The sequence below is a fragment of the Ursus americanus genome, chromosome 26 (genome assembly GCF_024610735.1).
Source record: "Ursus americanus isolate L20-20 chromosome 26, mUrsAme1.1.p, whole genome shotgun sequence".
Taxonomy (NCBI): domain Eukaryota; kingdom Metazoa; phylum Chordata; class Mammalia; order Carnivora; family Ursidae; genus Ursus; species Ursus americanus.
In genome coordinates, this window is record NC_142152.1 from 35,956,732 (window position 1) to 35,971,566 (window position 14,835).

A 14,835-nucleotide genomic window follows, 5' to 3' on the forward strand; every position below is an offset into this window, starting at 1 on the left:
GAGAGAGAATATTTGCATCTTAGTGTGGGTCTGCCATGATGCCTTATTTTCACTTAACTTTTATAATGTCACAAATGGGCAAAGAAAACAAATGTATACTTCATAAAGAAGAAATACAAGTGTCTAATAAAGAGATTCAACCTCATTGTTCAAGCTCATTAATTGTAGAGCAATGTAATCATTTAATGAATATACATTGAGCACCTACCGTAAGCGCTGGGTTACATATGGGGATGTAATAGTGAAAAAGATACAGTCCTGTCTTCAGGTGCTTAGAATTTGATAAGAGATGTAGTCAAGTAGACAGACAGGTACTGAATAATATGTGATATTTACAAAAACAATCGTGAAATACTACTTTTGCCAATGAAATTGAAAAAGTTGATGATAAGTCTTTAATATTAGCAAAGGCACAGGGAACATTTGCATGTCCTACTGGGAGAAGCATAAACTTAGAGTCCTTTTGAATTCTACAATATAGGAAAAAAATTGTGCTTATCTTTTACCTGTATGATTGGATTTTGAGAGATGAGTCTAAGGAACTAGTTTATATTGAAATTTATGCATAATAGAAGTATACACTTAGATAATATTTACTATGTGTGAGGTACTGTTCTAAGCACTCCACATATATGAACTTAATATCCTCACAACCATCTCTTGGATGGATTGTATCGTTGTTCCTTTTTTACAAATGGGGAAGCTAAAGCCCAAAGAGGATGTTATATAATATGAACAGGCTAGAAGTCTGGAAGGCCATACAATATCAGAAACTTCCAAAGTTAGTCTAAGTAGAGGGTTATGTTATTTTATTTTTAAACTTCTTATGTTTTTTATAATTTTGATAATGAACATATAAAAGTGCTATTTTAATACATAGCACAGTAGTTTTTAGTGGTTTTAACATAGTTGGAAATGAGAAATCCCCATCTCTTCTGGTAGGTTGAAATCAAAATGTTCCTATTAACCACTAATGAAATACAGATTTGATTTATTCTCTTTGCCTTTTCAACATTAAGAAATCATTGTACAGCTATTAAAGACCTCTTGTCGCTGAGTAGTTTTATTTTTAACACTCAGATTGTTGGGCTGGAATTGCATCAGTGTAGTACTTTGGGGGAGAAAAGAAAAGCCTGTTAAAAGATTGAATGGAAATAACTTTTGACTGTAAACAGGGATAAAATCTTTATCTTAAACTATTGTCTTTCATTCTTAATAAATTCAAGGTTTTCAGTGGTATACAAATACATTCTGAGGAAGATTTGTATGAAATGAATTTTTATGACCTTTGGGCCAGAATGTATTCTCTCCTCTTTTCCTCCTTCACCTCCCATCTACTTCCTGTGTTTGATGAATGTTTGTGAACTGGTAATGCTAACATCTGCACCTGTGATCTAGATTCATTTCTTTTTTTTTTCTTTCTCCTTGCTTTATGTTAAAGAAATGGGTATTGGTGATTTTCTTGGCAATTTACTCAAAATCTCACATGAGTATTTTATATATGAAGAATAAGTATTATTTAGAAAAAAATTATTGAGGTTTAATTGACATACAATGTTAGTTTCATGTGTAAACATAATGATTTGCTATTTGTATACATTGCAAATGATTATCATAGTAAGTCTAGTTACCAACTGTCACCTTACATAGTTACAGAATATTCTTTTCTTAGGATGAGGACTTTTAAGATTTACTCTCTTAGCAACTTTCAAATATGCAATACAGTATTGTTAACTATAGTCACTATGTTGTACATTTCATTCCCATGACTTATTTATTTAATAACTGGAAGTTTGCACCTTTTTTTTAAAAATGATTTTTTATTATATTATGTTAGTCACCATACAGTGCATCTCCTGTTTCCGATGTAAGGCTCGATGATTCATTAGTTGTGTGTAACACCCAGTGCACCATGCAATACGTGCCCTCCTTACTACCCATCACCGGTCTATCCCATTCCCCCACCCCCCTCCCCTCTGAGGCCCTCAGTTTGTTTCTCATAGTCCATAGTCTCTCATGTTTCATTCCCCCTTCTGATTACCCCCCCCTTTCTTTATCCCTTTCTTCCCCTACCGATCTTCCTAGTTCTTATGTTCCATAGATGAGAGAAATCATATGAGAGTTGTCTTTCTCTGCTTGACTTATTTCACTTAGCATTATCTCCTCCAGTGCCGTCCATGTTGCAGCAAATGTTGAGAACTCGTTCTTTCTGATAGCTGAGTAATATTCTATTGTATATATGGACCACAACTTGACCACTATCTCACACCATACACAAAAATAAACTCCAAATGGAAGTTTGCACCTTTTGACCACCTTCCCCCCTTTCACAGATTAATTTCTTAAAAACAGTTTTTGGCCCTCTGATCACTCAAGTCCTTAGAGCTGTACTGTCCAGCATAGTAGCCACTAGCCATGTTTGGCTATTTAAATTAAGTAAAATAACATTAAAACTTCAGTTCCTCAGTTACACCGACCTTATTTTAAATGCTCAGTGGCCATGCGTGGCTACTATGCAGATTATAAACATTTCCATCATAGCAGAACCTTCTGCTTGACAGGGATGTTTTAGAGTCTTTGTGTTCCGCCCTGAATTTTTTAAGGTTTTCTGTAGCTCTTATTGACTTTTTTGTATTTTATCAAATTATAATTCATACCATCTTCTATCATGTATCCAAGAAAGCTGGCCACATTATATGCCTCCCCTTTATCAGTGTGTGTCGTTGTAATAACATCTTATCGTGGGGAATAAGCAGAAACTTCAAGTCTTGAATAAGAACCACTTGTGATTGTGTTATAAATGTTGTATATGCCCTGAAAGCATGTATATTGTGTTTCATTCTTTTAGAGGGAGCATCTAGTATCATATATCATTCTTCTATATAGAAAGTAGTTCCTGTAATGTTACATTTTAGGGGAATGAAAAAGTAATTTATCCCTTGAAATCTAGAGAAAAAGATTTTGTTAAGGTTTCTACAGTCACTACTGTTAAGTTTTTCTGATTAGTCCAGATCATTGGCTGGTTGCTTAATATGGAAAACTATGTTAAAATTTATAAAATTTAATATAAACTTCTAGTCATTAAGATCTTGTAGGTAATAATATTATCCTGGTGGAACTAGAATTGATTTAAGTAATTATGCAATTACTATTAACGTTTCTTATGTTTATATCATGCTTTCCAACCAGACTGCGAGCGTCTGGAGAGCAGGAACCCCGTCTTTATGATTTTTCCTATTATCTACAGCGCCTGGCACCATGACTTGTTCTTAATCAGTTCTTGCTATAATTTATTGAATTGATTTGTTTTCTTCTGTTGCTTATTGTGCAGGACAGAACTTACAAAAAGCGTGGTGCTCCCTGAACTGATAGAACTCTCTAGGGATGAAGGCAGCAGTGTGCGTCTTGCAGCTTTCGAAACTTTGGTTAATCTGCTTGATGTGTTTGATACAGGTAAATCTTCATGTGGACACATCTTTGCTTCTGAAAGCAGTGTTTTTCCCTGTTTTGTATCACTGATAGGGCATAAAGGAAGATAAAGGACAGAATTTCTGACATTAGGTTTTGTGATGAACATTAAGCCTCCCTTCTAAGAATTTGGCTTGGTAATTAGCCTCTAACTTGTTCAACTAATTGACCCTAGGAAAGATGCTGACTGAAACAATGTCTAAATTAATTTCCCCACCTTAATATCTGAATCCTAGAAATCCCATGGCCATAGGAGGAGAAATACAATAAATGTTTGTCTAATAAATATTATTTAATTAAAACAGTAGTTGTGGTACTGAACTGTGGTGATAGTAACAGGAATAATAATACTAATAAGCCCGTTGCTGCATTTACTTTTACTGACAGGAAGTCAGACCCTTAATACAGTAGTGGTGCCTTTCTGAAAGTTTAAGGGAACTATGGGAAATTCAGAGTATGTAGAATTAAGATAAAAATATTGCTAATATATCAGCAATTTATAGCCAGCAGATGTATTTAAAAGTATTAATTAACTTCTGAGGCACCTGGGTGGCTCAGTCAATTGGGTGTCCAACTCTTGATTTCAGCTCAGATCTTAATCTCAGAGTTGTGAGTTCAAGCCCTGCATCGGGCTCCATTCTGGGTGTGGAGCCTACTTAAAAAAAAAATTCATTAGCTTCTTAAGGAGGTGTCTTCTAAGAAGTAAAAGTGAAGAAATTCAGTAAACAGGCGCACTGAAACTCTGAGCCCCTCTGCCTGGCGTTGAAGTTTTTGATGATCTCAACTCTCCTCTCACTGCTTCTGTCCCCCACACCTCCACCACCGTTGCTGATAGATATTTTCTGTTACTATGTGGCTAACATGGTAATTTTTCTTTCTGGGATCTGTGTGTGTGTATTAATTTCTACATGTGCAGTATGGGTGACTAGATCTGAAGTATGTTTTATTTTGTTTTGTTTTCCAGATGACAGAAGTCAAACTATACTTCCCTTAGTGAAATCATTTTGTGAAAAATCTTTCAAAGCTGATGAATCAATTCTTATTTCCTTATCTTTCCATTTAGGAAAACTATGCCATGGACTATATGGTATGATATATCTTAAGAATTTCAAGATTGTAGATAATTTTTTCCTTTTTCTTCTACCTCAGCCGCTAAACTTCAGCTCTCCAGTTGTAAAACCTATCCTTTAAGTGTGTAAAATCTTAAGAGGCCTTAGATTTTTGATAGCATAATTTAGAATACATTTAAAAATGACTTTCCCCCCAATAGAACCTATTTGAAAGAACAGCGACAGAATGAAATAGGCATTCTTTTAAATTTCTGAATATTTTATATTGATGTATCAGTTGGCATATGATAATAGAAGCTCACTTATATTAACTATTGGTACATAGTAAGTATACCCTAATTAACTATTTCCTGGATAATTAATATATCATGTGAGCATTTCAACTTAGAATCAGCATAATACAACTTGGCATTTTGAACATATTACTCAGTTCTTAGCTTACTATAATAATGTTAGCATAAATTAAGTTATAACCATCTGGCATAGTAAAACATTTTTAAAAATGTGTATTGTAGACTTTTAACAGGCTGTTGAAAATAAGTACTACAGTGTATGATGAGTTCCTAGCTCCCTGACATAGTTTATGAACGTGGAACCAGTCCACTGATCAAAAATATTTTGAGTTTCCTTTGCCATCTTTTAGATTGAGTTTTTAAGCGCCTTCTCTGCAGAAACATATACATGTCTTTTCTGCAGATAGTTTTAGAATATTTATGATAAATGAATAGCAGTGATGGCCCTGATATATTATCATTGTAGTGACTTGTTAGTGGTCTGTGGTATGGTAGATACTGCAGAAATTAATGCAGTTGTAATTCCTGCATTGTGTAGGCTATACTATCAAAATTAAAATTAAAATATTATTAAAATTAACAGAAGGTGAAACAATTGACCTGTTGGATTTCTTCATAATAGGTACTCTTCCCTCACTGTTGCTTTTATTTATGATCTTTAGCCATCTACTTGACTATTTGGCTCCAATTATGTATGTATTGTACTTTGCTTTTCTCTCTTTATTTTTGTTTTCAATTAAAATGTTGAACAAAGGTTTTACATTTGTTTTAGGAATTTTTACTCCAGATCAACACTTGAGATTTTTGGAGTTTTATAAGAAACTCTGTACATTGGGTTTGCAACAAGAAAATGGACACAATGAAAATCAGATTCCACCCCAAATCCTAGAGCAGGAGAAGAAATATATTTCAGTCCGGAAGAACTGTGCTTATAACTTTCCGGTAATAAATTATGTATTTGTACTGACTAAGCATTTTGATTATAACTTTAAAATTTATGAATAGATAGCATTAAAAAATATGGCCATATCTGACACCTGCTTAGCCTTATGTCTGGTATATACAGTGGGTACTAAGTAGTATTGGTGTAACGTATATTTATCTTTATGTATAAATTAGAACTGTATGTATGCATTTGGATCTCCCAAATATAACCTCTATCTAAATTATTATTCAGAGGACATGATTTCAATATAAATGAAACGATCGTAATATTAGGTATTGATGCATGTTTTTCTCTCCTTCCCACTCATCTTCTCCCTTCCACCTCCACCAGGCCATGATTGTTTTTGTTGATCCTAAAAACTTCCACATGGAACTCTATTCTACATTCTTCTGCCTTTGTCATGACCCTGAAGTACCAGTCAGATACACTATTGCTATTTGCTTTTATGAAGTAAGTCTGAAGAAGCGATATGACTTTGCGACTTTATGTTTGTTGTTAATTACACCGATGTACGCTAGTTGATTTTTTGGTATTGTGTACACTTCTGTTTACAAAGGTTTTTAACAAGATATAGGCTCCATATGTCTTTCATATTATGGTCCTAAATGTTATTTTAAAATTCCCATAATTCTCTTAGTATGTTTATAGACTTCATTTACATAAGCACATTATAATCATTTATCACTTACTAATCCATTCACTCTGTATATCTATGCTAAGTGCTTACTTTAAGCCAGACATTGTGGTGTGAACATGGGTATTGCAACTTTGCTACTAAAATCAGTTTTTATATGCTTTACAATATTTATATTTAACTTTGTGTCTAAACTCAAGAACTTGAGAATAAATGGAAAATTGAGAAACAGATTATTTAAATTTTTGGGTTTTTTACAGATTTTATTTATTTATTTGAGAGAGCGAGAGAGCATGAGCAGTGGGAGGGGTGGAGGGAGAGGGAGAAGCAGACTCTCTGCTGAGCAGGGGGACTCAATCCCAGGACCCTGGGATCATACCTGAGCCAAAGGCCAATGCTTAACTGACTGAGCCACCCAGGCGCCCTAAATTTATGGTTTTTACTGCAAATGGATCATGTTTCATGAACATAGTTGTTAGGTTCAGCTATTACAACTCTCTGTAAGAGCAAAAGTGAATTTAAACTTTTGTGATGAATGTCATGAACTGTTCAACACTTGAGGTTGAAATTTCTGTACGTGTCTTAGGTGATCCCAGTAAGCACATGTATGCTGTAGTTGCAGTAAAGATGTATAAACTATACCTTATCAACTTCAAAACATAGATATCTCTTTATAAGTGCCATAATAAAATACTTCCTTTCTTTATAAGAGGTATCTAAATATTCTTAGTCTCAATGAGAAGATGTCAGCCCCTTCCTCGCACTGTGTTCCTACAGCAGAGTGTTGCGAGGTTATCTGAAAGTGCCCGAGGTATCCATAGCATCATTATTATTTTGCTTAAGACTCTTGGCTGTTGGCTGATAGTCTTTGCTTCATTTAAATAACATTTTTTTCTGGTATGAATGAAATGTTCATTGTGCAAAACCTAGGAAAAGTTCCTTTAAATGGTACAATTAATTAAAATAATTCCAGTGTTGCACAATTAAGTCATCTTTGTAAACATAGCTATAGAAATATGCTTTTGGAGGAGGGGAAAGAACAGAGGGCACTGCTAGCTGAGTAAAGTCTCTGTCTCCACTGTGCGTTAAGGGGGCACGTAGTCTTGGTTACTGTGCGTGCCTGCTTTAGATGAATGGTCTCTAGAGATGGTTTCATAAGGTTAGCATCTGAGAACACAGTATTTATATAATATTAGAGTTTTTACTTATGTTTATTTTTATCTCATCCCTTTCATATTTCATTGTTTGTGTTTTATAGTGGACATAATATGTTAACACCCTATAGATAAACATCTTGAAATGTGTCCATAAAAATACTTCACTGGTAGGAGTGAGTTTGGAGATTGTTCATGTAGCTCTTTACTGGGTGGCAGGTTGCCGTGTTCTCTCAATCACACTGTGTAGGTAGGCCGTTACTAATGCTCCATAAAATAGATGGTTAGTCTAGGTTTATCCTTTGGAGTAGTGAAAATCTACTGGTGGATTTAAATTTTTCTCACTCTGCTATTGTTAAATTCTAATAGTTCTTTTACTATGTCCTAACTTTAATCTTGTTTTTCAGAAATATATTATTTTGAAAATATTTTGAACAACTCAGAAACAACCCTGTAGAGCAAAGTTTTTAAAACACTTTCTTTATCCAGGAAGCTCACCCCCACCCACCAAATAAAATCTTACCCAGAAGCCCAATATGTAAAAACAAACAAGCAAACAAAACACCAAACCCAAAAAAGAAAAGGAAAAAAAAAAAAAGATAAAGTAGTAACTGGTGAATTTACCATTGTGGGTTCTGAGTTTGCCTGGAGGAAGAAAAGCAGATTTATTCACAGGGGAGCTAGAAGAGACCCTTCCAGCTCCTCTTGTGCTGATTGAAGACTTTGATGGGCAAAATCTTCAGTGTCTTGCTTGCTTAGGGTCCCTTCCATGCCCGTGTCACACTGACCTCCTGTAGTGCTTACCCTCTCCGGGAGGCGCTGGACCAGAATGCGTGCTCATGTGGCCGCGATGTCCTGTCAGACCCTGCTCGCTGCTGTAAGACTTTAAAATATGGGCTAGAGGTGTCCACGGGCTTACTGCTTGTGATACGAAAATTGTGACTCTGATAAATCCATCCCGTACTTTCTACGCCCATGTGGGCACTGACTTTCCCAGCCTCATGTGACTACACTCCAGAGTGTTACAAAGCAGACCAAAAAGCTGGTTTTCTATGCAGGTAATTTTTCTAGAAATCTAATTTTCGTATTTCTGTTGTAACCTAGTTTCGTTTTAGAAGAAGTGTCTAACAGGGATGTATTTTGTAAAATCATTATTATAACCTTTAGATGTCTAGTAGTTTTAAGTCTGAGAGACTTTATCGCTCCATTTCAGGTATCTAAACTTCTGAATTCTGGAGTATATTTAATACATAAAGAACTAATAACATTATTACAAGATGAATCACTGGAGGTAATATCTTCTTACTCTTTGGTTTTTATTTCTTTTCTGTTAAGTCTGAATATTATCATTGCCCTTTTTCACCCTACTTCTTAGGAATTGTGTGAATTCTTTGGGCTGACTAGCCCCCAAAGCGTCAAGACAATGTGTCATTGTATCATAGACTGAATGTTGAGATCTTCAAAAATAAAATACTTGGTTTTAAAATATGTACATATATTTGTTTATTAAGAAAAATTTAGAATGTACCAAAAAGTAGACAGACAAAAAGATACCTTTCGTTCCAATCAGTGTTTCTGTTTTATTTTTAAGTTTTTCTTTTTTTTTTTTGGCCATGAAAAGGTTTTTATTTTACATAAATGCAATCCTATTTTATATCACTTTTTATATCTTTTTTTCCCTCAACATTGTTTGGGGAGTATACTTGGGGAAACTGAAATACTTTACTCTTTATTTTATTTATTTATTTATTTATTTGTCTATTTATTTATTTATTTTAAAGATTTTGTTTATTTGACAGAGACACAGTGGGAGAGGGAACACAAGAGAGTGAGTGTGAGAGGGAGAAGCAGGTTTCTCACTGAGCAGGGAGCCCGATGCCAGGCTTGATCCCAGGACCCTGGGGTCATGACCTGAGCTGAAGGCAGACGCTCAACGACTGAGCCCCCCAGGCGCCCCTGAAATACTTTATTTTGATGCTACATTTATATATCCCGTTGTTCCAAATGACTACTAGCTTGCCAAAGCTCAACTCATCAATATGTACACATTGCTGAGGGTATTATTTGACTTAAATTGCTTTTTAAAAGTTGAGAGGCAGTTTCTCAGCATATTGGTTGTATAGAAGTAGCTGTCTCAGATCTAGATCATTCGAACAAAGTATCAAGGGGCGGATATACTAAACTCTTTTCAAAGGTAGTGTTAATCAAGACAGTTGATTGTTTCTAAGACGTTCCAGCAAGAAGAGGGCAATGTAGGAAAATAGAAACTCCCTAAATGTCGTTCGGTAAATAGTACTATTTCTGCACAGAAATTGACATAGGAGGCTAATCTAGATTAGAAAAACGGTAGCTGCCGTAACAAAATCACTATCTCTGTTAAAAGGTACTAGATGCTCTTATAGATCATCTTCCAGAAATCCTTGAGCTTATGTCTACTGGTGGAGAAAGCAGTGTGCACGACAATAAGGTAAATCCCATATATCAAAGAAATGCCTGAATGTTTTAAATATGATCTTACTCTACAGAGTTGTTGTGGGGAATCAATGAGAGAATGTGTGGAAAACACCTAAAGTAGTGCTTGCCCCACAATAGCAGGTGCTTAGTAAATGTCTGTGGGAGCTTCAACTGCCTGAATTTCCCCTACAGTTCTTCCATTACCATGATTCTTATTTATTGTCCTTGGAGTTTACATTCATAGTTTCAGTTTTTATTAGCATTAACTATAATTCCAAGAATAGCATCTGGTGAGGACAAAAGAGTAGGAATGTAGAAGGTCAAAATTTTCCAACAGCCAAATATGATAAATTTTACTTAAGAAGGATTGAGTCCCATTCTCTATTTGAAAATTTTGTTTTCAGTAACCATAAATTTTACTTGTGGATTTTTTAAAACTTATTTGATTTTGCCAGATAATTATCTCCCTGTGACAACTGAGATCCTCCTAGGTTCTGAAATGAGTGAGAGTATTTCTCTCCCCAATGTATTATAAGACTGAGTAGTTTGACTGAATGCTGCAATTGATTTATTATCATCAGTCTTCTGATGTTGCTTTTTTTCAGTTATCATCTCTGCCTGACTTGATCCCAGCCCTCACAGCCGCTGAGCAGCGAGCGGCAGCCTCCTTGAAATGGAGAACTCATGAGAAGCTACTACAGAAATATGCCTGTCTGCCACATATCATATCAAGTGATCAGATTTATTATCGTTTCTTACAAAGAATGTTCACAATCGTGATGACAAATGTGAGCCCAGCACCTTTTATCTAATTCTTTTAAACTCACACCTGATTTTGGAATAACCAAATTCTTCCCATTCTCAAAATAGGACAACAAGCTCTGTTTATTCCATTTTGCCCTGGAAGGATGTTATCTTCCCAGATCCCCGAGGGGGAAACTCAGATTTCTCTGCGCTTCCTCACTAATGCTTGTTTTTGAACATTGTCTGCGTAGCTGGATTGAAGAATGAACACGTGGTACCTTTACTTACCCCTTTTTCCGTATGTTGCCAAGGAGAGTGTAAACAGACTCACTTCAAGCTTGATAAAGTTCTTCTCAAAAGGCAGGTTGTCAGGAGTCTGTGATCTCGACTGCTGAGTCCCTTTTGCTCTGACATACGCCTTTTCTGTGTCCTGGCCTCAGAGCCTACCCCGACTCTGCCATGTTGCCAAGACATCCTGTAAGCCCCTCAATCTTTGTGAAGTTGCTTTTTCTTTTAAAGTAACTCTAAGAAGTGGCTGTGTAACAGACAAAACTTATATTAAAGACATAATAGTCTACTATGGATAACCTTAAAATTAGAGTCAAAAGCAGGAAAAAAAGGGAAAAGGTTTGTACTCAAATCCCCCAGAGAGTAAGTTGTCTACCTCTTTCACAAAAATTTCAGAGGTGTTTTTTTAGCCCACAGTTCACTGTGCATTTAATATGATGTCTTCCTACCATTTTTGAAGTATGAAAAAGTTCCCCTATAACGTGTACGTTTTAGAAACTGTTGAAAAAGTGCTTTATATTCTCATTGTTCTCAATAAAAGGGAGATAATGAAATCTAATAGCCGTTTCAGAAAACCAAAATTAAGTTTAGCTTCAAAGGATAAAAAGAAAAAAAATAACATTATAGGTGTCATTTATAACGTAAGTAAAAAAACAAACAAACTGGGCATACATTTCATGAACTAACACTTCTACAGGTTAATTTCATTCACTAAAACATAACCGACAGGGTGAAGGTCACATTATAGCTGTAACAGTCTTCAGAAATGATTTTGACATCAATGACTCCCTTATCAGAGGACAGTGCGTGAGTGTGCCACACAGGAAATTTCACATAAAGTTGAGCAGAATTGATGAATTATTTTATTCAGAAATCACCTATTTGAGTGGCTGCTATGTGTCAGGAACTGTTTCTGGAGTTAGGGATGTAGGAGTGGATAAGACAGACGGACTCCTGCTCTTAACTCCTGTTCTAAAGGGTGGTGGCGGGATAGTTGACACAACAGGAGGAATGATGTGTTTACAGTGCTGTGGGCTTTGATCTTAATTGTTTATCTCAGCCTGATGATTTAGTAGGCATGCTGTGTTTACAAAGCTAAAAATACATAATCCGTATTTTTAACTCTACTTATCAAGAAAGAGAAATGATTTACGACATAGAGTGTGAACTAAGTACTTGTAAGCCTAAGAGATTGTTTTACTGTTTTCTTTTACGAGGCAGTAATTCCACACTTAAAAGGAGATACGTGATTATTACAGCACATTTTCCATGATCAGAGAGGATGCTGTGGAGAAAGAGAAAGATTTATATTTTTAATTCCATACCCAGTGGTCCTAATACTCATTCATTCATTCAGCAAAATTTATTGAGTGCTTACCATGTGCCAAGCACTGTATTCTGGGTACCAGGATACAACAGTGGACAAAAGAGGCAAAGGGCGTATTATCACAGAACCGGAACACCAGTCGTTCATCAGCCTCACACCTGTTAGGTTTAGCGTCTACTGATGATCCTTCCTGAATCTGTTTTTATTAGAACTTGCAGAAGAGTGATTTTTAAAGATTCTATCCCTTCTACATTTTTCATGGCATTCTTCTATGAAGAGATGCTTTACTTATCCATATGGGTAATTTGATGACGCTGAAGCACATTTCCTCATGTGATCCTTAGTGTTTTCCTTCTCTGATCAATTTTCAGAGCTAGGAGTTGGTGCAGGAGCCACTTCCAGTGGTGACAGCTGGGTTTTGTTTTGTTTTGTTTTTCTCTCTTTCAGGCTCATTCTCTAATATTAAATATTGTTGTAATCAACTGCAGTCATTATTGGTGTGCTCCGATTGTCACAAGTTAGTCAGGCTGGCTCTTAACTTGTTTTTGATATGATTACATTTATCTTTGATTTCTGGCCCAAAAAATAACTTATGTTTTACTGTGAGGTACAAAATATACATATTTTCATATGACTGGTATTTATGTGTTTGAAATTCTCTTAGTATGTACAAAATGAAAGGAAAGAGTAACATGTTTTTATTTAGTTCGTTTACCTAAAATTCATTTTTTTAAATTCCAGTGGTGCTTGTTTATGTACATTTCTTAAACTTTTTGTTCTAATTCATAGTGAATATTCTCCCTTTACATTTAACACATTAAAAACACCACACAAAATAGTACTTAATAGAAAGAAATAGCTTGTATAAAATACAGAAGGAGGTTGCAGGAAGTACAGTCCCAGCAATGTAAAGTTTTATGTTACTTGAATTTCAAGGATTCCTACTATAATACTCTGAATCTTCAAGAATTAAATGTTATTGTATTTATATGTGAGCCAAGATGATGAACATGAATTTTATACTGGACACAATGTATCTGGTTGAGAGATTTTTCTCTAATGTATAATTTGAACCCAAACCCAGTAAAGATAGATGATTGAATTCATTTAAAATTAATGAATTCTGTTTAGTGGTGTGACAGAAATTCAAAAGACAAAGGAGCATAGAACACTAATAAGAGTTACTGACATGGTGTCCCTTGGATTCTAAGTTCTATCTGTGGTATGGACCAGGGAGTTCAATGAATGACATTGAGCTTGAAGAGGCAGAAGCAAGCCGGAAGGATTGAAGAGAATACCTGACCATGAAATCTCTAGATTTTTATTTTAGAAGTGGCACGTTTTTGGTGATGTATCTGACACAGGGCACGTTCTTGCAAATACTTGTTGAATAAACGAATGACAAGGTCCAGGGAATGGCTAAGAGGATGGGTGGCTGAATTGCACTACTGGGTGTTTACTCCAAAGATACAGACGTAGTGAAGAGAAGGGCCATATGCACCCCAATGTTCATAGCAGCATTGTCCACAATAGCTCAATTGTGGAAGGAACCGAGATGCCCTTCAACAGATGACTGAATTAAGAAGTTGTGGTCCATATATACAATGGAATATTACTCAACTATCAAAAAGAACGATTTCTCAACATTTGCTGCAACATGGACGGCACTGGAGGAGATAATTCTAAGTGAAATAAGTCAAGCAGAGAAAGACAGTTATCATATGATTTCTCTCATCCATGGAACATAAGAACTAGGAAGATCGGTAGGGGAAGAAAGGGATAAAGAAAGGGGGGGTAATCAGAAGGGGGAATGAAGCATAAGAGACTATGGACTCTGAGAAACAAACTGAGGGCTTCAGAGGGGAGAGGGGTGGGGGAATGGGATAGGCTGGTGATGGGTAGTAAGGAGGGCACGTATTGCATGGTGCACTGGGTGTTATACGCAACTAATGAATCATTGAACTTTACATCAGAAACCAGGGATGTACTGTATGGTGACTAACATAATATAGTAAAAAAACATTAAAAAAAAAAAAAAGAGGATGGGTGGCTGAGACGTATTTGGGGAGAATGTCACTTAAGCTGAAGTGGCAGAGAAAGGAGAGTCAAATATAAATCAGATCTGGACGATTTGGAAATGACCATGCCAAACTACATTAACTTTGTAATGTGATACTTTAGTTGATTTGCCTGAGTGATATTAACATTAAATTACGAAGATACTTCCACAGTGATTTGAGAGGGCAACACTGCTCTTGCTTTTGGCCAAAACGGAGAATTGATTTGTGGAGCAAAATTATGCTATTAGATTGGTTTAATTGTCTTTCTTACCTATTTCTTTAAGAATGTCTTGCCTGTCCAAAAGGCAGCTTCACGAACCCTGTGCATTTTTCTACGCTATAATCGTAAACAAGAACAGAGACACGAGGTCATTCAAAAATTAATTGAACGTAAGTA

At 35.7% G+C, this 14,835-nt stretch overlaps 1 protein-coding gene across 3 annotated transcripts in view; it reads left to right on the top strand.

Annotated features, from left to right (window-relative positions):
- The window catches only part of PPP4R4 (protein phosphatase 4 regulatory subunit 4), a 101,825-nt gene that overhangs the window by 66,460 nt on the left and 20,530 nt on the right, over positions 1–14,835 (top strand). For all 3 annotated transcript variants that reach the window (XM_045815792.2, XM_087856198.1, XM_087856199.1), the window contains 8 exons: positions 3,332–3,453; positions 4,433–4,555; positions 5,604–5,773; positions 6,108–6,227; positions 8,779–8,856; positions 9,949–10,032; positions 10,625–10,807; positions 14,723–14,828. In XM_045815792.2, coding sequence (XP_045671748.2) covers positions 3,332–3,453; positions 4,433–4,555; positions 5,604–5,773; positions 6,108–6,227; positions 8,779–8,856; positions 9,949–10,032; positions 10,625–10,807; positions 14,723–14,828 — 986 coding nt within the window. The remainder of the gene's footprint in view (positions 1–3,331; positions 3,454–4,432; positions 4,556–5,603; positions 5,774–6,107; positions 6,228–8,778; positions 8,857–9,948; positions 10,033–10,624; positions 10,808–14,722; positions 14,829–14,835) is intronic.